This window comes from Sprattus sprattus (genome assembly GCF_963457725.1).
Source record: "Sprattus sprattus genome assembly, chromosome: 16".
NCBI lineage: Eukaryota > Metazoa > Chordata > Actinopteri > Clupeiformes > Clupeidae > Sprattus > Sprattus sprattus.
The window spans coordinates 13,465,322-13,489,318 of NC_137914.1; the positions used below are offsets into that span (position 1 = coordinate 13,465,322).

At 40.7% G+C, this 23,997-nt stretch overlaps 1 protein-coding gene across 1 annotated transcript; it reads left to right on the forward strand.

Moving 5' to 3' along the window:
* Positions 1–433: 433 nt before the first annotated feature.
* LOC308376952 (sodium-dependent lysophosphatidylcholine symporter 1-like) lies at positions 434–20,553 on the forward strand. The gene is made up of 14 exons (XM_080853461.1): positions 434–566; positions 880–999; positions 1,952–2,076; positions 2,227–2,359; positions 2,587–2,665; positions 2,989–3,161; positions 3,887–3,977; positions 6,069–6,190; positions 6,354–6,437; positions 7,146–7,229; positions 7,764–7,876; positions 8,911–9,054; positions 9,361–9,537; positions 19,585–20,553. The coding sequence occupies exons 1-14, from the start codon at positions 438–440 to the stop codon at positions 19,619–19,621; spliced, it is 1,611 nt and encodes a 536-aa protein (XP_080709587.1). The 5' UTR covers positions 434–437; the 3' UTR covers positions 19,622–20,553.
* Positions 20,554–23,997: the final 3,444 nt, after the last annotated feature.

A 23,997-nucleotide genomic window follows, 5' to 3' on the forward strand; every position in this document is an offset into this window, starting at 1 on the left:
CGAGTATGGACGGATTATGAAATCAGATCAAATCAAATGAACGAGCATACCCACGAACTCCAAGGCATGTGGGCACTCTGTGCTTAAATTACATAATCAATACCCACCCAGCTTTACCTTTCACGACCAATCAAACATTAACGTATCACAGCGTTATTCGAAGCACATTCATATTTTTTACTATTTGTTAACTGAAAATAAATATGCCAAAAAGTATTAGTTTTTCACATATTTAAAATTCCCACATATCCTTAAGGTACAGGATTTTAGGGGTTAGAGTTTAACAAGCGTCTATGTGTGTTGGAAGGTCGATAAAAGCTGCACACGATTGCGCAATTGCTGTTGTTTTTTTTCTGGCTCGAGTAATTCACGATGCACGGCCATGGAGCACCGAACGAGAGAGAGAGAGAGAGAGAGAGAGAAAAAAGAGAGATTGCATGCTCCGCCTACGTATAAATACTTCCAACTTTCCTAAACATTCTTACTCTCGATGTAGCAAAATGACAGCAACAGATTCTGAAACGAGATGCGCTCCCACTGCGTCTGGAGATGGAAATTGTAAACAGGTAGGTAGACCTGTAGGATCAGACCTACATTATCTTTCCCATCTTATTTTTAAGGGGGCAGAACTTCTTCTATTAACAACTGTGAATCGCGCCAGGGATGATCAAGAAATTAAAGCGATCCGAGTTCTGAATCCTAAATAGTTTTACAATGTTTTTTTCTATGTGCAGACACGTAGGGTATCAGCTTTTATAAGCTATAAAGTGTCTTGTATTCTTCAACGTGCTAGCGGCCTGTTGGAGCCACGCACATCTAGAGTTGAAAGATGTAGGCTAACGGTAAGCAATCGTAGTCTGAATCGTAATTATTTTCCAGGCACCTCCTGGTATCCCTTTGTACAGAAAACTGTGCTATGCAGTCGGAGGAATGCCGTATCAGATGACTGGCAATGCCAAAGGTTTCTTCATGCAGATCTTCTTGCTGGATGTTGTGCAGGTTGGTGAGACTGACTGACGTATGAGTTATCTTCACTTTTAAGGGTGTAGGTTCAAGTGTGTTGGAGCTTGGGTGCTGTTTAAAAAAAAAGTGAGTTAGCCTACACAAAACTTTTGTTCAGCAACACCCTAGTTTTAAACGTTGCATTTGCTCACTCTTCCTTAATGTATACCAACTTTGTACTTGTATGAAGTAGGGCTTCACTAATTTGACACGAAGAGCAATTTACATTTACATTAACATTTAGCAGACGCTTTTGTCCAAAGCGACGTACAAGGGAGAGAATAGTCAAGCTAAGAGCAATAAAACCTGGTGTAACAATAAATACTACTTTTTATTTTAAGAAATAGAAAACGACATAGAAAGAAAAAGAAGTGTGGGACTGTCACTGCTTGAGTGCAAGTTATTAGAATTAGAATGACTTATCTGTTGGAAGCAGAAGTTTCCACGAAGTTCCATGGACACAAAGCATAGAGCTACCAGAGTTACCTTGAATGCACAAAGCAAGAAAGAAACCCGCAGCTTAAACTTGTTGAGAAATTAGTGGAGTTTATAGAACTTCAATAGATGAGCACATGCAAAAAATATTGCTTGGACATGGAGAACTGTGGTGTGGCTCTGTTATGTGTACAACCCTATGAGTTCTTTTTGGTGGGTTACTTGATGGTGTGCAAGTGCATGAAAGCCACCTCTTATCATTGGATTGTTTTCCAAGCTTTTTCATTTTGACCAAGGTCATTATTTGCGGTCATGTCACCATAAATAGCATCACAGTCCACATAATAATTTCTAGTCATAGGTTTGGCATACATTATAGCAAACAGTTTGTCAGGTGTCCAACTAATCTGTGGCCTTATTGAGCTCTTGATATAGAAGTTCATTTAACAGACATTTTAAAGTTTATTTGTATGTGTCCTTTTCTTTTGGTGTTTGCCCAAATTTTGTTTACCAGATGACCCCCTTCTATGTGTCTATCATTCTCTTCCTTGGCCGAGCCTGGGATGCCATCACTGACCCTCTTGTGGGCTATGCAGTCAGCAAGAGTGGCCGGACTCGCATTGGCAAACTCATTCCGTGGTGAGCAAAAATAAGAGCGCCCATTTTGGACACATTCAAAATGTATCGACAGTATGGTACCATTAGACAGTAATAATTTGGCCATACCACTATATTAGAATAAGGACATGATTATGATTTTAATCTTCACCCCATCTCTGTGTCCATTAGGATTGTGTTATCCACTCCATTTGCGGTTCTTTCTTACGTCATGCTTTGGACCACCCCCAAGGACAACATGACTCCTGCCTCTAGTTTCTACTGGTATTTCATCTGGTGTTGTCTGTTTGACACCTTCATGAGTGTAAGACCAACCCCTTGTCATCACAGACAAAATATTAACACCACTCTTGCCACTTTAGCATCAAATTCTTCATCAAATTCAGTTTTCCTGTAACAAAAGGGCCTCAGTTTCCCCTATGCAACATTACCATGGTAACAGACCATGTTCTGTACATGTACTGCACATATTATCTTCCTTCCTTGTTGTGTTTGCTTAGTCATAGGATGCAATCTTTTCTGTTGTCCTAGTGCTACCATGTTCCTTATTCTTCACTGAACATGTTCCTTGGTGGAGACCAGAGAGACAGAGACTCTGCCACAGGATACCGTAAGAGGAAGTTATCTAAGTTTTTTTTAAATGTTCAGTACATTACCATGCTTGAGGAGTTGTTAAGACTGGAGAGTTAAGCCAATTCTGTGATTTAGTGTGAAGTCATTGGGATCTGACACTCTGATGTAGAGGATATCATTTTATAGAGCAAGAAATGTCTTGGGGTGATGACCAATGAATAAATAGATACATCCTGCCAACAACAAGCCAGAGAAAGGAAGTGTTTTGAATGTCACAAGCTCTGGGGTGACAATTAGTTTGCTTTTTTCATCAGTGGATCTCTTTCTCTCGTTTTTTTTCTTCCTTTCTGGCTCTCTCAGGAATGGGAATGGAGGTGTTTGCAACACTGGCTGGAGCAGCAATTCAGGGTCAGATTGTCGGGGTTTACCATGCAAAGAGGGCCCACGACTGCAATATGCTAAACCAAAGTGAAATTCTTGGTCCATCTGACTATAACAGTACTTCAGCCCTTACAGACACCCTGCACAATACAGTGAGCTGTTCACACTGTTGACATTCCTCCACACAAAAACACATTCATGTTGTGGTCTAAAAGAATAACCTGACTAAAATCTCATTCCTACTGCCTGTTAGGAAATGAGAATGTGTGAAGTTTGTTTTTTGCTCCACCAATAAGTGCACTGAGGGGAGTGGTATATGGTTTGACTGGCTGTGAAATCTGCCTGTTCAAGGCTATTTATATGAATAGTTGCACATCTCTTAAGTAACTGCTGTAGTTATTGTTAGTTGAAAAACAACAGCTACACACATTTCTTTTTTTTACACTCTTTAGTTCTTAGTAAAACTTCTTGTCACTTGATGCGTGGAGAGAAAAGGGAAGTACAAACTTTAAAAATATCAGGCAGATTAAAGTGTGAATATTGTATGAAGATTGTGAGGAAGCCTTTTTAGTTTTGAGGCCTGATGTTGATGTTGATCTTACAGAGAAACCCCTTCAATAACCACAACTCAAACAATTTCCCTTGATCCCAATGGACTTGATTATTTACAGAAACGATTCTATTCCAAAAGACTTTACCAACAATGGTTACTTATTAAAGGATATCCTTACAGCCGCATCGCAGCCATGGGGAAATCATTTACCAACCCCACTCTCACTTCCGTCATATTGATTAAATATAATCAAAACAAAAATGCTTTGCCCATACTGACTTCTTAATCCGCCTTGTGTTCATTTCCTCTCCATTTTTGTCCTAGAGGAGGGCCTATGTGGTGGCTGCCGTCATCTTGGCTGCCCTGTACTTCATGTGTTGTCTTGTGTTGTTCCTGGGAGTGAAAGAACAGTTGGGTAAGTACAGTGTGACAATTCCATGTGTCAGCCATTTGCAGGCCGAGATGGTTTAACTGAAAGGGGCCTGGTCCTCTTGGGTTTTCTGCGGTCCCAGAACCTCAAGCATCATCTAATTTAGCTCCAGGTCCCTCCCAGTCATCTAACTACTCACTGCTGTTGTAGCAACCATAGCTACCATACCGGCTTGCATTTTGTAAGACACAGGGAAAGGAGAGAAAACCAAACAGGAGCTGTATGCCTTTTCCCCAGTACACACTTACACAAACATATACACCTATTCATGAACCCATATCCCCACATTTGAGTAAACACAACTGTGCTGTGATATAATTAATGGACATTTTCAAAGAGATAAATGTGCAGACAAAACTTCTTTTCTTTCCAGCACTCTTACTTTTTGAATATTTTATTATATGTCGTATCGGCTCCACCCTCTGATTTGCATACCCCGCCCCTTCCAGAGCGGGGCTACCCTACTTAAGGGCCAGTCACCCCACAATCAGCTGCTTGAGTCTACCCCACTGCCAACGAGAGACCCAGACAAGCCACTGGAATTTGGTGCCTACGCCAGAGCTCGCCCCCTAATACCGTCTGCGGTGGCCCAGGCTTTGCCGGTGTTCTAGGAATTTGCACCAAGCTCCTGGAAAAGCCTCTGTGAAGGATTCCCTTCCAGTCGCTTCCTTCTTGCCATTCACAGCCATTGCAGGTTGGCCAGAAGAATTCATCATTCGCATTTGCTGCTGTGTCACTGCGTCTGATGTGGCTCAGTCAGACAGCACTGAAGTAGCATCAGAAGGCATCGCTAATCAATGCTCCCCTGTGTCCATCCCCCTTTGGCCCACTGCTGGAGGCGGCTGTTCCACAAAAGATTGATAGGAGTGTGGTGAGAAACGAGTTTTGACCAGCCACTCGCCGGTGGGAAGACTCGAGTCTCAGTGGTCAGGGTGATGTGTTTCTGTTTGTGTGTGTAGCGTCACTATCGCGACCTAGACAGAGGTCTGTTGTTTCCTTATAGAAACCTAGTAAGTCTGATGTGACTTCAGGACATGTTTTGTCGATTCAGTCACGCCAGAAAGCCATCATGTAGATTCTATGCCGACAGACATTGCTCCCCCAGTGTATCATGGCGGCAGCCATGGCCCTTAAGTATGGTACCCCTGCGATAGAAGGGGCGGGATTTGCAAATTCTTGTTGCATATGTCTTGTTTGCAGTGCAGCATGTGGAGTAGCATAGCCATTGGGGGGTTCTGTCCACACGTGTATAACTGGAGTGACATGGCTAGTAACTATGGGTCTATACTGGAGCATTCAGCAGTTGAGAGGTAAGGTCACCAACTTCCCCTCCCTCACCTGGGGCAAAGTTTCTTCGTTATTTATATCCTTGAGTGAGCTCAGGTACTGCCTTTTACTAACAGGCTTCACCGTCGACAGTAACCTTCCACTGAAAACAAGTCGTATAATCACCGAGCAGAAGAAAAGCTGTGTGTGTTTTCTATATTGGGACTCGCTCTGCTGAGACCTAAATCCCCATTACCAGTTGTTTATCTAAATCCAAAACACAGAATTCCACCACATTTACCACAACCTTACTGGGAAGAAATGTGGACGGAATGTTAGAAAAACACCATTTCTAAGTCTCCCTTTGAGTTCAGTTGTAAAAGTATTTATGGTGAACATGGTTTCCTTGTTTTGTAAAGCTACTCTGTCCTACTAAATGTGTCATTAAGTAATGCATGCAAGTCATAATGGTATACCAAGGAACCGACCACATACAGAAATTTGCATGTACTCAAATACTTAAATACATTGCATGCCACAACACATTTCCCTATCTCTTTCCATGGAAGAAACAGTGATGCATAATAGTTTCTATCTTACACTGCTGCTTTCATCATGAAGTCAGAGTTTCTCAAAGATATCACAGTAACAAAATAATCCAGTCTTATTTTCAATGGGTTTAGGAGTAATGTAGCTTTTGAGAGACTTTGAGGGTCTAAATTGTTTAACCAGATCTCTTAGGGTGTAGTAACCAGATCTGGGCATGTCTTTTTGTCACTGGTGGCTGACCAAGTTCTCCCCCTTCTGCAGCCCCACTGAGTAAACTGGATCGCATCCAAGTGCCATACCTGAGCGGTATGAAGATGGTGTGGAAACACAAACCCTACGTTTGGCTGGTGTTCGGCTTCCTCTTCTCCTCACTCGCCTTTCAGGTGAGATGCCTCACGCCTACGTGCGTTTCCATAACTACGGTTATAGGGGAGATCATTATGATGATAGTGAAGGTTACTGTCTTTCTGTGAAAGAATGCTTGGTTGTGGCATTTTGTGCAGTGACTAAAACGCAATGATGCCTCTGTTTGTTGTTGATGTGCAGATGGCTCAGGGTAACCTTGCACTCTTCTGCACCCATGCTGCTGGAATGGCAGGGTATTTCCAACACCTCGTACTCATCCTCCTGGTGAGAATGAATCTTGCTTTAATATCAACAACTGATTGGGGCAGATGCGGTGTAATGTTTTGGTGGTATATGGTCGTGTCGTGTGAAGATCATGATGGGTGGTATATGGTCATGTCGTGTGAAGATCATGATGCTCATGACATGAACGCACCTTTTGTCAGTGCTAGCTCTTCTGCTGTTGTGCTTTGCAAGGCAAATGTTGCCCGTTAGATAGTTTGCTAGCACATTTGTTAGTTCTAGAGAAAAAAAATCAATATAGTCTCTTTAATCAATTGTAATTCTTGTGGCATGGTGTGATATTTCAACAGCCTTGGAGGACATACACTGATGACCAATATGTACATCATACGTGTAAATGAGTAAATGCGTTTAAACTGATTACAGAAATTCAGCTGTCAATAGACTCCAGAAATAAGATATTGGTCATAGCTTGCTAAATCCCTGTCTGGGAAACCATTCAACAGGATTTGAAACACATACCAACAATAAGCCTCCATTAATACCATCAGTACATGGTGGATAGTCAGACAGCTGCACTGCACAGATTGTTGTAAGACTTAGTGTTCAAGTAGCTGAAGACATCCCTGTGTACAAAATGCAAACTGCTCACTGATCTTTTAATGTCCTGGCAGACAGCAAAACAATTACAGCATGCATAAATACTCAACAGCAGTATTCGATCTTAATGCTCTTATGTAATGCTTACAGGCTTCAGCCACCTTGGCCATCCCAGTTTGGCAGGCTGTGCTGGTGAGAATTGGCAAGAAGACTACCATATTCATCGGCCTGTCTGTGAGTCCCTGTTCCTAAGAATGTAGTGATGCAAACGAGTATGGGGGTTAATGACCGACATTGGTGTGATGCTTGAGAGGTCCAGTGAAAACAACAGAAATGCATGAATCCTAAAATGTAAAGAGCATTTCTGTAGTAATTCAAATCATAGTTTTAACTCATCTAAAGGGAAGGGGTCCTGCTTTCCTTTTTGTTAAATTATTATTTTTAATTAGGGCTTCATTAGTACTTTAGTTTCAAGGGTGTTATTGTGGAACAGATTCACTCACTCATTTTTTATTTCTTCAACTAGAGTTTATATACTGGAGGGTAAAGGAAGAAAAGGATAACAAGAGCTAACCTTGTTAAGTAATGTAATTTAGTCTTCCAACCTCATTTATATCATATTTCAGTGACTCATAAATAGCACAGTATGAAAAAATGAATGGCAAAAGTAGGTTAGCAACACAATGCTAATAATGAGATGATATCACGTTTCAGTACATCTTAACTAATCTTTTCTCCCCTAACTCTCTGCCCCCCCCCCATTCCCAGATGTACATTCCTGCCTTGGCAGGGATTGCCATTGTTAAGAGTAATCTGGTTATCTTCATTCTGATGTCAATATTGGCTGGATCTAGTCTTGCTGCACTTTACCTTTTACCATGGTGAGTGTCATTTGCCACTGATTATTCAAGGACAAGGCACTCATGACGTGTGGGGAATGTCCTCTTGTGGGTTGAGGATGAGTCACATTGAGTTTTGCAAGTTCCTGGTGATCAGAAAAAAGGATGTATAACCTTTGAAAGCTCTTGTGAAAAGGGTCTGTGGCCTTGTATGTCTATCTGGACTGTGGTTTTTATTGTATGACCGCTGTTGACTCATTAGTTGTAGGATGCTGCAAAAACACATCAGCACATCAGTTCCTAATCAGAACCCTTTAATAATACTGCTTCAATATCCTCAATACCACTTAAATATCCTCAACATTTCAGGGAATAAGAAAGTAGGTTTGTGTTTTGATTCATGTTACTGTTGTCAACACTGACACAAACTACTCATTTATTTGACAGTCAGATTTATAGATGCAAAATACAAGTGAACAGTTCTACAAAGATAATGGACGATGCAGGGCAAAGAACTCTACGACACGCAGCGGAGTTGCTCCGCAAAGTCCAAAAATGTTTTTATTATTATTATTATTTAGAATTTCCTTTATCTTTAGGAAACTTAAGATGAATTCCTGATTTGAAGCCTAGTGCTCCCGTTAGAGAAAGTAGTGAGAAAGTAAAAAAAAAAAAACGTTACGTTGGTTGTCAATGGTAACCATTCAAGAGCATTGATATGGAACTGCGATTTAACTTTTCTACTGGGACTACGTCCAAGGTGTCCGGTTATACAAACTAAATGAACACCCCATTAGCCAATCAGAAAACAGTATTTCGTTCCAGAGGTAGATAAAAACAAATGTTATTCGCCTGGGCAAAGCAATATGAAAACAGCTGGTTGCTTGTTTCCTCAGGCAGTTTTCTCAGTCATATTGTCAAGAGCGAAAGAACAGGAAAGCTTTAATCTGTTTCTCATTAGGTACTTATTCATTTTGTTGTGATTCAGTGGGATCCTCATTTTGTGATGTTATGTGATGCCTAAAACCCTTTTCTTTGGACAATGCATTCCAAACATTTCTATTTGCTTTAACCAGGTCAATGCTCCCAGATGTGGTGGACGACTTCAAGGTCAGAAATCCCTCTTGCACAGACCTGGAGCCTATGTTCTACTCATGCTATGTCTTCTTCAACAAATTTGGAGGAGGCATGGCTATAGGAATCTCCACGCTGGCTCTTCAGTGAGTAGTGCATTTAGCACAGGCTTCCCTGGATACGAGATGTGATGTGATGTGATTTAAATGTATATTATGTGATTCCTACTTTTGGACTGGGTCTCTAGAAACCTTCTTACAATACGTTTCTAGAAGGGCAAAAATAAACCCAGTGTAAATAACATTAAGTCAAACTTCAACTAGGCTCACAAATAAAGGTGATTTGTTTTTTAAATTGTGAAAAAAAACTCTAACACACCATGTATTCATGACTAGCATTACTTGACACTGAGCAACTCTCTCAGCTTATTGTACCATCTTCTTCGTGCTCAGTTTTGCAGGTTACAAGCCTGGTGTGTGCAAACACAACACAGTTGTGATCACAACCCTGCATGTGCTGTTTGCCCCTGTGCCCATCTGTCTGATCCTGGTGGGCATGGCCCTCTTCTACTTCTACCCCATCAACGAAAAGCGACGACAGGAAATCAGGAGTGCACTTGAACAGGCAGCGTGAGTAAAATTCAGCTTTATATATGATGGCAGAACAGGGGAATTTTTGTCTCTTCACCGCATGAGTGTATTTGGAATTCATGAGTGTATAAGTTAACACTATTCTTTTACTTTAACTGCTTCCAAACACATTTAGTGGCATCCACTCCACTTATAATTCTTATCACATCTAAAATCTGACATACAGCTAAATGCAGAATGTCGATTCTGAAAATGGATTTAAAACCAAATGAAGGAAGTAGGTGGTAACGATGTAATATACTGCCCATGAATGTGAGGGTATGGAACTATGTCCTACTGTATATCTGTGTACAATACACTCTTTACACTGTCATCAAAGCAAGAGGCTGAGTAATGTCCATACTTGTCCATGTCCATGTTTTGACGATGTGTTGGTCTACTTTAACAATCTTTATAGGCTGTGAACCACACATGTCTGAATAGATATTCAAAGTAGCTGATCCAAAGGAACACATCAACAAATACCACCACCTTTGTTCGTTTTTTCTTTGTTGCAATCTGGATTTAAATTAGCAACTGAAACGTCTTTCAGATTGTTTAAACTCATCATGTGGTCATGGTTAGCAAGTCTGGGGCTTTGAAATGGAATGTGCAGCTGATTCCACACCCGAAACAAATACGTTTCTCTTGTTCTTTTGAAGCCTCTTAGGATCACTCGCATCCCAACTTACTCCCACTGTTGTGCATCAACTTTGCAGTTTTGCTGAATCTGTTTTATACTACTTAAAACGTGGAGGACTTGGTAATCACTCTGAGATTTAAAAGACAGTGAGTCGTTGAGAACTTTACAAGTGTCTCCAGCTTAACTGATGTGGACAAGACCATGACTACCACTTATGGGGAAATCGGAGCTAGTCTATCTAGGGTCTATCTTACATGCTAATAGTGACCTCGGTATCAGACAAGTTTGTTTTAAAATGTCCTTAAAATTCCCTCCAGAGGCTACTTATCATTATTGCTGTTGTTGTTGTCGTTATTATATCATAATAAAAATAATAATAATAAAATTCTACAACAGTCCAAGTTACAGTGTCCTCCAGAATGATGATTGAAAGATTATTGAAAATCCTTATATAATTATAATTACAATTTCACTTTATCAGTTATTAATGTTAATGATATATTGAAAATAGAACTAGAATCTGACCTTTATTTGAGATCAATTTAGTCTGGAGTAAAGTAACCATTACTATCACACAGGTATTCTCGAGGTACTAAATCAAACAAAACACTAGACCAGCCCATAACAGTTTGCTGTCTATCACTTAGGCCATCCACTGCAATAATATATTCTTCCTAGCTACATATGTAAGAATACAGAAGAGTCTCTGGTTATTTAACATTACATATCTAGCAGGGAGGCCTAAAATAAGAGACATTGGATCCATCTGTAATTTTTGCCCAAGTATCTTTTCAGTTTCTGGCATGAGGCAATGGGTTAGAGCAGGGGTTTTCAAAGTGGGTGCTGCGGCACCCTGGGGTGACATGACACATGCTCAGGGGTGCCGTGGAATGGCCCAAGGCTTGATCATTTAATATATATCAATTTCAAAATTAATTTTATTGTAATTATATAAATAAAAAAATGTATTTGCAGCGCAAACAACAATAGGCTACAGTTTACAGTTGATTCAGGGCGTAACATCAACAACAGCTCTCTCGTTGACTTTGTTTGTTATTCCGTATTGACAGCAGTGAAGGTAGGCGCAATGGATAAACTTTTAAAGAGAGTGCATCCATCTCCACAGTAACAAACATCGGAATCGAATTTAGCAAATAGAAAAGTGAGCCATTATAACGACCCGTACCTCCAGTATGTTGCGAGTTCTGCAGGGAGACGTTGGCTAATGCAGACATGGTGCCTAGCAAGTTGGCAAGGCACCTGGAGACCAAGCACCCGACACACCACAACAAAGACTAGAATATTTTGAAAGACTTAAAACGCAGAATACCACACAGAGCGAACGCTTTCTACCGTGCGTGTCAGTGGCGGCTGGTGGTTTTTAAAGTGAGGGAGGAAGGACTGCGCGCTTGGTTGCCATTGGCCCGTTTCTACTGTTGGTGGCATAAGTATGTGAGGCTCAAGTTGTTTCAGGGTGTTTTGGTGAACTACAGCACAAAATAGCCGGGAGGGATAATTATGTGAATAAAATTGATAAATTCACCAGTGGCAGCATTGTACTTAGAAAGCTGGTGGGCAGCATGTCTTTGATGGACTAGTCCAGGCCAGAAGGAAAGGATGCAAAGCCAATAAGGATTGCTAATATACGTCGTGAAACGCATAGAATTGTGGGTACGTTTGGCCAGGTCGCTGCTTGCTGCTTGAAAACAATTGAAGTCCAAGCAGCAAGTAGTGAACTGGTCTAGTACGTATTGAACATACAGTAGCTGTAAGCGGTCAGTTAGCAGCTTCAAGCACTTCAAAATCACACCAAATGCAGCGAGAGAAATTAAACATTGTCGGGCCATACAGACTAAAATTAAATAAAGACGCAAAGACAAGGTATATCGAAAAACTCAAAGGAGTCAAAGGAGTTGATCCCTATGAGCACAGCGACTGGTCCGGGGACATCAACCTGTTGCCCAATTTCCAGAATCCATATATCTATAATTATGCCCGCGCCGACTTGTTTGTGCCGCGGATTCACAAAATGCTTTGCGTTCATGACGTCACATTAGCAATCTCTATTAGTCAAATCAGGCCTACTCTTGATTTGTAAAACTAAAAGATTCTGGGCCAATCATTGGGCCTATTTTTTCAGCTCAATGACTGAAGCTATTGGTTGTAATTTGTCTGATTATTTTCAGCTACAATTGTTTTAAGAAGAATGAAGACACAAGACCATAATTGATGCCATTTCAAATGCATCATGCTCTGAATCATTCACTTACATCCTTTTGCGCAAGTATTATTGGCTAGAAAAACGGCGCACGCCGTTGACTTGACAACTTTGACAACAACGAATGGCTGGTGTCCTCCGCCTACGTCAGTACATTCGGGTGTCACGAGAACGTTGATTACATAGGCGACTGTTGAAGTTTAAACGCAGCAGCCTTGTCGGCGGTTTCAAAAGTGTCGGCGAAGTAAGTTTAAAATAACCTTTAGAGTAACAAAGGCAACAAGTAAAAGAACAACATGAACATTATTTCACAACTATTTACATGGGTAATATAACCGATTGTTGATAATGCTACCAGTCAGCCACGAGTATCTAGCAAACCATGTAGCACTCACGACACTGACTCTGCCGTTGCTTTTGGTGATTTCAATCTTTGGAATTGGTCTACCTGTTGCTTTAATGGCCAACTTGTCATTGATTGTAACTCACCCCATGGAATGGTTTCTGTAATAAAACATGAACAATGTCCTCGGTTTCCATAGTTTACTTTATTTGCTAATTTGCTAATGTGTTCTCATTGTTAAAATGATCAGGGGCCGTATTCACAAAGCCTTTTATCTTTCCACTAGGAGTGCTCCTAACTCGCGCTAAAACCTTTTATGTAGGAGTAATTTCTTTAAAGTGATTCACAACGGCTCTGAGACCTACTCATACTAAGGATAATACCAACTCCTAAGCTTAAGATAAAAACTCCGTTGCTATGGATGACGTCAATTCTCATGCACGAGTTTAGAAGGGGTGAGGACGGTGATTGGTTGTTGATAGGCTCTCTCATTAAAAACTCATTTGTGACGTCCCTCTAACAATCCCACTATATCAACTGAAAATAAGAGAATAACCTAGGCTTCAAATTAAGTCATATTAAATAGTTATGGACAGTGCAGTTAGCAGAATGCACACGCATGATGACAAGTTTGTGCATCCAACGGGAATGACACTTTGCACGATAAGATAATTAGAAAGCGATCAATATATAATATGGCAATTGCATGTAATCAAGGCAGTAATAATTAAAGCACCCAGCAAACTGTTAGGCTATTATATTTCCAGCCCTTGACCACTTCAAATATCAGCACATACGGCCCTTCAAGCCCTCCAATCTTAATTGATCAAAGCGAAACGAACGTGAACCGTAGCCTAGGCGAAAGCCTACTGGTCCCAGGACCAATAGCCACTGTCACCCCAGCGGCATCCAGCTGGTAAGTTCTCAAAAACCGGCGACCGCTCTCCGTTGAAATGCACGAGTCATCGGTACATCCAGGCCACGGTGGACGAATTATTGTAATGTGTGTCCCGTCACTGGACATTCCTGCGATCGCCATGGAATTTACTTTGATATTGTGTAATAGGCGATTGTCCAAAAGCAACTGGATAAACTGTTGGATTATGTGGGGTCTACAGTGCGTTGATAGTTTGATGAATTAAACGGCTGACTGATGATTCCCAGTGTCGTCATTTGCGTTTTCCGCGAAGCCAAATAGGCTATCTTTATGTTTCCAAACATTTCACTTCGGGACACATCGTTGTTTAAAGGCGTCATTGCATCCTGCGCTAATTCTACGACAATATTAATACCTTCACGGTTTAAGCAATGTCTTTAATCAATTCCAAGTCGGCTGCAGCCATCTTACGATTTTTTGTGAATAGGTCTTATTGATTTAGGAGTCCTCATGAGGAGTTTTAAGCTGTCCTAGACTTAGGTGCTACTTTTAGGGATAAAATATTTTGTGAATTGCTCTTAGTAAAAAAAATTAGGAGTCCTACATTTAAGACTGACACGCCCATTATTTTTAGGAGTTTCTCCTAAATTCGCCACTTATGAGCTACTTTTAGCCCTAAGATTCTTTGTGAATACGGCCCCAGATCTTCTTGCTTAACTGTGTCTCTTAGACTGAGCAGATTATCTTTCGTAGCCTAGATTTGAGGGGATAACCCCACCCACCATATCCAGGGCTTCTGCTTATTGGTTCATAGCACAGACGTGACTCCAGCCTATGCGTTAATAGATTTTGGCGCTATCCAGACCCCTAAACTAGTCACACCCTCTCAGAGGAGGATCTTCCTCCTCTCTGCCATTGAAGTGAACGCATTCCACCAGCCGCCCGTGCAGGCAGAGAAATGAATGGGAGTCAATGGAGGGTAGAGGGAGGAAGGTCCTCCAGCAGTAATTTTCGATAGCGATAGGGGGTGCTAATGTCATCTTTACCCAGGGAAACTAACATTACATATACAAAGGTATTAAAGTAGTCATATTTAAGGGTTTTAATTAATCACAGTAGTCTGGGCAAAGTACATTTTTATTCTCAAAATGTTAAGGAGGATCTTCCTCCCTCTCCTCAATGGAGAAGCCTCCACTGGTGCGTGTGTCTGAGAAGGCACAAAAGACTAGTTTTTTAGTTGCCGAGTTGCTTGCCAAATCTAAAATGCACACACTTCAGAAAAAAATCCCCCTCTGATAACACGATCAAACGTCGCATTGATGATATGTCGGAGAACATGGAATCTGTACTGAGTGAGAAACTACGGCTAAGGGGGACATTTGCGCTTAAAATAGACAAGTCCACTGATGCTAGTGGCCTTTGCCAGATGATCGTTAACGTGAGATACGGTGTGTGGATGAGGACAAATTTACAGAGAACTTTATTTTGCAAAGAACTGGACAACCATGCTAAACTTAACGGGACACATGTGCCCGTCTTTGACTGCAGAGTTTGTTAATGGGAGGAGGGATTGTGGACAGTGCAACACCTGAGGCAAAGGCTGTCAGTTGAACAGGACCTCCGTGTTGCACTGTCCACAATCCCTCCTACACCTGAGGCAAAGGCTGTCAGTTGATCAGGACCTCCGTGTTGCACTGTCAACAATCCCTCCTTGCATTAACAAACTATGCAGTCAGAGACAGGCACATGTGTCCCACTCAGTTGATAAGTTGTCTGAAGGTTTGTTCCTGCTATGTTTTGTTACTGCCAGCTAATTTCTCGATTATTACCCATACGTTTTGGCTGTGATATAGTTGTGAGAGGGACGGACCTTGTCTGTTCATATTCTGACAATTTATTCAAAAGTTCTATTACATTAGTTGAATTAAAGAGAGTGGTTAATTTGAATATAACAAAAATTAGATAAGCCTCACCTTCTTAATGTAATGCCTTTAATAAAAGAAGTTATAGCCTATTCAACACATCACACATTAAATCAAATGGCCTAAAGTACAAATATGACATAAAAAATAGGGGTGCCGTGGATGGAGAGAGATATGTTTAGAGGTGCCGTGAGCCAGAAAAGTTTGGGAACCACTGGGTTAGAGTACCAATCCCTGTTTTACATTTAAGACACATTGGTGACAAAGTTGGATTGAAATGATGTCTGCAGTTGGGGGATATATGCATTCTATGTACAATTTTTAACTGTCTTGATTTGGCGCGATTACAGACTGAAATTGATTAAGCGTAGGTAATAAGGGATATTATATTTCTCAACCACTTGTTACTTGTCCACTTGTTAAATGACAATGTATTATCAGAAATGAGTTCTTTCAACACATAAATGCCACAATCACGCACGCCACTGTCTGAAGCCAGCATCAAGTAGTCCTGGTTGGAAATCGGGATTGTTCAAAATAGGAGTGAAAACTGTTTTGACCTCCCCTGAAGTCTACATGTTAGTCGCTAAGCCTTAATTGTGTTGAGAGTAACAATATTGTCACAGCATGACCTAACAGTTTAAAGCTCTTGACAAACAGCAGGTCCTTCAGTGGGTATTTTGACAGGGAGGTTTCCACATCCGGCCAGACAGAGGCTGTCTCATTTAAGGTTTAATCATAAATATATCGCAAATGAGTACAAAGCTGGTACCTTCTCAAATTTGGTAAATCTACTCCACCTTTAGAGCTTGGCAGTTGTAAGGTAGTCAACTTTAGCTTTGGTCTGCGTTTGCTCCATATAAATGCACTAAGCCAACCATTACGTTTTTTCAAGACTCCATTTGAAAATAACACTGGGATCATTTGGATAGGGTAAAGCAATCTAGGCTAAAATCTAAAATCTTAAATCTTCATCTTAATCAGGGCTATACGACCTAGCCAGTAGACTGGCAAAGAGTTCAAACGCTCCAAATCTTGCCTCACCTTCTCAAACAATGAAACAAAGTTAGCCTTATACATTTGAGCAAATGTAGGGATTATGAATATACCTAAATAGATAAAGCCAGTGGGGACCACTTAAAGGGGAAAAAGGGCAGTGTTGTAGGTATTTTGACAAATTAATTTTATATCCAGAACATTTGCTAAATAAACCAACAACATCAAGTAACATAGGTATTGATGTTTCTGGACTTGAAATATAAATTAAGACATCGTCGGCATAAAGGCTTATCTTATGATGTACTCTGTCTACTTGTAAGCCCTGAATGGAGGGTGTTGTCCTTATGGCCTCTGCCAATGGTTCAATAACCATGGCAAACAAAAGGTGGGACAATGGGTAGCCCTGCCTTGTTCCTCTATGCACAGGGAAACCGCCAGACCTCAGTCCATTAGCAAGTGTGGCTGCTTGAGGATTACTGTACAAGACCTTGACCCATCTAATAAAATGATCCCCTAAACCAAATTTAAATAAATATGACGATTCAACTCGGTCAAAGGCTTTGTCTGCATCCAGGGAAAGTACTAAACCATCAACTTGTCTACGCTGGAAAACCTGAATGAAATTGAGTAGACGCCTAACATTGTTATAACAGATTCGCCCCTTTATGAAACCAGTTTGATCCTCTTTTATAATTTAAGGCAGGAGACTTTCAAGGCATTTAGCCAGAATGTTTGCCAAGATCTTCCGATCTACATTTAGAAGAGATTTGGGCCTATAAGAGGCACAGGACACTGGACATTTCCCCTTTTCAGTATGAGTGAGCTATTTGCTTCTCTCAAGGTCTGAGGTAACTCTTTATTTGAGATAGCATCATTAAACATGCTGACTAAAGGGTCTACCAATACGCCTGAAAACTCTTTGTAAAATTCAATGCTGAAAAAAATGCTGAACCCATCCGGTCCAGGAGCTTTTCCATTCTGAAGAATTCCTACGCATTAACCACCTCTTCTCTGGAAATGGGTGAATTAAGAGCAAGTTTATGATAAATCTACTTATCCATTAGAACAGATGCATCACTTGGCTGTTCAGAACTGTAGAGATTATGATACAATATCTTAAAGGTGTCATTTATGAGCTTATTATCATATATACAGCTGCCTTGAGAATCACAAAGGGCTGCAATGGTTTGTGACTTTTTTTGTGAGATATGCCAGGTATTTCCCAGGTTTATCCCCATGTTCATAACATTTTTGTCTAATAAATCTGACTTTGACTTCCTCATCTTTTGTTGTTAGGCTGTCTAAGGTTGTTCTGGTAGCAGATATTTCTGTCAAAGTAGTGGGAGACGGGGACTCAGTGGCGTAGCGCGGGGTGTGCGGACCGCACAGGGTGGCCAATTGAATGGGGGCGGCCAATACTGTAATTGTATTACTTTCTTGTGATTTTTGTTTTGTTTTGATAATAGTAGTTTTCCCAAATGGCCAATTTAGAATATGGTGCTGTTTTGTAGTGACGCGGTCTCCCTAGCATCCACTTTGCAACGTATAAGTTCGACAGTTTGTAAACAATCTCCCACAACCTGCACGTGTGAACATCTTGGTGACACTTCTTTGTGTTTAGTGCCAAATTGTACTTCTGGACTGCACTCTGCAACATTTTCAAGCAGGGTATCCTAAGTTTTTGAAGAACATTATACACATTGATGTGTCTACTGGTTGTTTTCATATTTCATATCAGCATTCTTGACACACACATAGGTAAGGTAATACATGCGCTGAACTCTTCGTGTTAATATGAGTCAATATGAACTCAAGGAGATGAACTTGTTCATACAAATTTGCACAGGCACCTTGAGGGTTTCTACCTTTTCCCATTATAATTGTATAAGTTAAATCGAGAAGACTATAACATCAGCTAGATAACTAGCTATCAAATTATGTAAATGGAACTCTTTCATTTTAAAAGTTTAAGCAAGGTTATTTCAAGTTTGCTTAGCTAGCTAGTTAGCTGGCGTTTGTCCACACCGCCTTCTTTACCATGCATTTAATATGCATAGCCCTCATTTGCTAGCGGTTGGGTTGTTTGCATCTGTTTTGTCACTCAGAAAATGAAATATGCAAAATATAGCGGCCAAAACCCCCACTACGCCACTGCTCGGCAAAAGCATTTTCTTTAGTTTTAAGTTCAGCCATTAACAGATTCTGCTTTTCTCTTTTTTGCCTTTTTTTACTTGCTGAAAAGAAAATAATCAACCCCCTAACATATGCTTTAGCAGTTTCCCAAAGTTAGGCAGGGCTGTCTGTGGACCTAGTGTTAATGGAAATAAAGTACTGAAATTCAGTGGGTAAATAAGTAACAAATGTATGATCTTTCAAGATGGATGTGTTCAGTCTCCAGAACTTCACTTCACTATTTACACCCTTGAAGGGGAGGTCCTTTTACCTCGGCATGAAATTACCTTGGCATAAAGACTGCCACTACTTTACAGTTGAGAGTTAAAATGCTACAGAATGTTGGTGATGACCCTAAACTGGGGTTGACCCTTAACTCAAACTCTGACGCTAAAGATTTTATTAAATAGTTCATGCTGGTGCAACTTGTTCTTTTTGCAGCATCCTGTTGTAGTTGCGTATGGTTACAAACGTTATTTATGACAGAACAGGATATTTGACAGAACAGGATAGCTTTGCAATCTTGACTTATTGCAGTGTAAGTTCCAGTTTCTTGAAAACATTTGATGGTCTTTGGCTGATTGCAAAACTGTTCCATTCTCCTCTGACAACACGCATTTTCCATCGTCTTACTTAATGACAACGTGATGAGCAGTGACATTTCAAGAGAGCATGTTACTGGAGGGACATCTAGTGGACATGTGCAAACTGAGCCACTAACAGATCAATTATTTGGGGATGACCAAACATTCTTTAAAGAAGCAAGCTTGCAAGCTTTTCTTGCAAGTGTTTAATTAAGCACATTTTCCCTGTAAAGTTCAATAGGATGTGCTTTCTCTCCACTGAAAACATTCGCCTTTCAATGTTCCATAGGAATGGTGGCATGGTGAGAGAGGACTTTCCCCTCTGAAGACAAGTATCAAGCCAAGAGACCCAGACACAAGAGTCAAGCCAAGAGACCCAGACACAAGAGTCAAGCCAAGAGACCCAGATCCACGAGTCAAGCCCAGAGACCCAGACCACTGATCTCAAAAATAAACTGGATAGCGCATCCCATGGTTTCTGACCGTTTCAAAGTGAGGCCACACGAATTTGCATATTAAGCCTTATAGTAATTGGCCAGGTTCTAATCATCAACACTAATAAAATCATATAGAGGAACAAGTTTCAATATTTGACAATATTTATATATATCAAGCCCGCACAAGCTATATAACAAGGTTTATGAAAACTTGAAATTACTATAAGGCTTAATATGCAAATTCATTAAATAACTTATATCTAATATTCATCACCCGTCATAATCATTGGTCTCAAGCAGGAAAGTGGTCCCAAAAAAATGGCCGCCACGATTTTCGTGTGGCCTCACTTTGATACCATGGGATGCGCTATCCAGTTTCTTTTTGAGATCAGTGACCCAGACCCAAGAGTCAAGCCCAGAGACCCAGACCCAAGAGTCAAGCCCAGAGAACCAGACCCAAGAGTTAAGCCCAGTGTGCAAAGGAGAAAAGTTATTTTTTGTTTATTAACCTCAAATTTTTTAAGTCCGTTGAAGAAGTTTGAAGTCACCATTATATTTAATTTACAAATGTTATTGTAACAATGAATAGTGATATTGCTAGCTGGTGCCAACCTGCTGTTTGGGACATTATTGTAACATTAGATGAGATGACTGTTAAATGCTATCATGTCTGTGAACTTGTCCTTCTATCCATGTAGCCTGATTTTTAAATGCACTATAAGATTTTATATATGATGAGAAATTCAGATACAAGTTATTAGTGCATTTGTGCTTATCATATGGTGACACAAATATGTAGTCTGGGAAGTCCCGCCCCACTTCTTCCGGCCAAATTGATTTTGCCTCAGAACTGGGTCTGGCCAAGTTTGCATACCCGTTCATTTCAAGATTTCCAGAATCCTTGGAGCCAATCACAAACTGGCTTTTGGCTACCTGGCGCGCCATTGGCGGATTTAAAATAACCACGTCTACATAGCAAACGCGACGGCAAAGAAGGTTTGAAAACATTGGACATGGAGGCCGCCAAACCTCAGCAAAACTTCGATACTGCTCTCGCGGCTGTCTTGGATGATTTCAAAGGCAAGTTTTCTTTGAAAACAGAACAGAAACTTGCCCTGGAACAATTCATACAGAAAAAATATGTGTTTGCTTTATTACCGATCGTTGTATCGTTGTATAGTATCGTTGGTCTGATTGGTTAAAGGACTGTCCAATCAGGTGGCTGAAGTGGAGCGCCGTTGAGAGTTGGCCAGACCAACTGAACAAATGGAATGCAGTGAAGGGGCAGGGAATTCCCAGACAAACAAATATGGTGAATTGTTTTTGTTTCTTAAAGTTAAATAGAACAATATGTAAAATGTAAAAATATATGCATTATTTTAATAAGTATGCTGTTTTCATCCGTGTGCTCAGAAAGATCAGCTCTACCATTTTCTGTCCCCCCCCCCCAACCTGTGCTTGTGGGTCTTCCAGTCCCTTTGTCTTTGGCTCCGTGGTCTTTCCCATTCTCTCTCTGCTTCTAACTGTGCACCTTTGCTGTTTCTCAACTCTTCTCATGTGTGGTGTGGTGTGGAGGGGCCTGCCCAAACTGCTTTCACTTTCACTTGAGTTATGCACATGCACGTGATTTGGCTGTTTTGACCAGCTAAAAAAGCTTTATGCACCATGAGTATCTCCCATGAGGGCTTCCCCCCAGTAGTGATGCTCACCTCAGCGCAGACTGGATAACCGAGAGGCTGTTGTCTCTACCCCTGAGCATAAGAATCTTCACTCATTCGCATAAACAGAAAATTATGGAATTGACTGAAAGTGGCCTTGCAGAAGGTAATGAGAGATTACAGGAGTTTTTGGCTGTTTCCAAGTCCCCCCTAACACTGGGTCTGGGCCTCTTAAGTGTATTTGATAGTAATGTATCCTCCCCGTCACAGCCAGACTTGGTTATTCAAGGTCAGAGGTATGTGGATTGTTTCTCCATGGCCGCAACAGATGTGTAGTATTTCCTGAATGAGACACACAGCCTGCAGATTGGCATGCCCCCTCTGTGGTAGATGTTAAGAATAACAACTAGAATGCGTTTCGTGAACGAACTGCGAGAGTGTGCTTGCTCTGTTGGGGCCATGACCGAGAGAACAAGTGCCTTGGAATTGCTGGATGAGCATGCACAAATGAGTATGCACAAATGAGTATGCATGAGTGAGTATGCATGAGTGAGTATGCATGAGTGAGTAAACATGAGTGAGTATGCATGAGTGAGTATGCATGAGTGAGCATGCATGAGTGAGTATGCATGAGTGAGTATGCATGAGTGAGTATGCATGAGTGAGTATGCACGAGTGAGTAAACATGAGTGAGTATGCATGAGTGAGTATGCATGAGTGAGTAAACATGAGTGAGTACGCATGAGTGAGTACGCATGAGTGAGTAAACATGAGTGAGTAAACATGAGTGAGTATGCATGAGTAAGTATGCATGAGTGAGTATGCACGAGTGAGTATGCATGAGTGAGTATGCACGAGTGAGTAAACATGAGTGAGTATGCATGAGTGAGTAGAGCCCTGGTATGGAAGGTGTCTCTTAATATTCCTAGTTATACAGTTGAATGGAGAGGGACAGAGAGAGAAGAGGAACCGTGCGCAGGTGTCAGTGAGAGTTGTCAGTGAATCACAGGTGCAAGCCAGTTTAATGAGCCTATTATGATGTCATAATGCCTCAAAGTTCTGCCATGCAAGTCTATGGAGAAAAAAGGTGATGGAAAAAGAGGAATAAAAAAGGAGTGGCAAGGAGTACCGCCACGAAAAGCATAGCAGCTTGCACCGGATCGGGCCGGACGTTTTGGTGTTCGAACGGCATTTCTATCTCAATCGGGCGAGGAGTAGTTAGCTGCAAGAAAAACTACTAGAATAAAAAAAATAGTAAAAAACGAAGCACAATAGTGTGCTTCCCTTCGGGCAAGCACACTAACTATGCTGATAGGTTCATGATGACCAGATAACAGCTGTGTGCTTTTAATCCACAGCTTTCCACACTACATCCTTCCAAATGCTTAGATGTAGCACCACCAGGCGAAAGACCAATGTACGAACATGAATGGTCACTGACAGATGTTCAAAATCTTTATATTGGCAGGGTTGCCATACACTTACCCAGTAACTACCCACCCATTTTGCCCTATCATAGAGACTGCCCCCTCAACCATATTGATTCTACCAGATGTATACAATCCTTGGGAAATTCTTCAAATTCAAACTCAAGATTTTGAATTAGTGAAAAGTCAAGAAAATAAAGTTATTTTTAATATCGATGCCCACTGAACTGGCAGTGGCCAATCAACATGTTACAGGTACTTACAGAACAGGCCCTGCAAGGGATGACCATTTCCTCCCCTGCCCATTCTTTAAACCTCTGTGCACATTTTAAGCATGGTTATAAGAGTCATACAGAGTTAGAAAGAGAGCAATCAGATAGTTCATTTTTCCACAGAGCGGCGAGTATAAGTGAACACAATTTTAAGCACAAACAGCTCAACATTTGGGATTACCAGCAACAAAGAGAGGGAAACTAAGTTTGATGTCAGAATTTAGTTTGATAGACAATGAAACTCTGGAAAAAAACAGTACTGAACCTCAATTCTTCCACGTGCTGGTTCGATACTTTGCTTACCAACTTTTTAAAATCTGTTTTTCACCTCTAAGCAGCAAATGTGCTTAAAATCGTACATACAGTGCCGCTTGAAAGTATGTGAAACCCTTGAGCAGTTAAGAGTTTTCTGTTATTTTACCATGATTTTTTCAATTTTTTTCATCACCAATTTTCCATATATGAAATGTCAGGTTTATGTTAATCTATTGCATGTACTTGTTTAGAAGGATTTGTGTGAGCAGCCAACTAAACTAAAAAAAAACTTGTTTGTGAAGTGTGAGGAGAGATTAAGGATTGCTTCTCATCTTTGGAAAAAACTGTTTTTACAGTGAAGGACATTGTAAAAAAAAAAAAAAAAAAAACCTTATAAGCAATAACAAAGTCATATTTTCTCCAAAGTAGAAGTAGAAAAACTGTATGCCTTTATCTCCAGCAGGGCTGACTGCAAAGAACTTTTCACAGGCCTTCCTATTAGACTATTCAGCTTGTACAAAATGCTGCTGCTAGAGTTCTTATAAAAACCAAAACAATTGATTAATTATTCCAAAAGTAAGGTCCTTACACTGGCTTCCAGTAAGTCACATAATTAACTTGACTTGATCAGTTTGGCAATGTGGCAATTAATG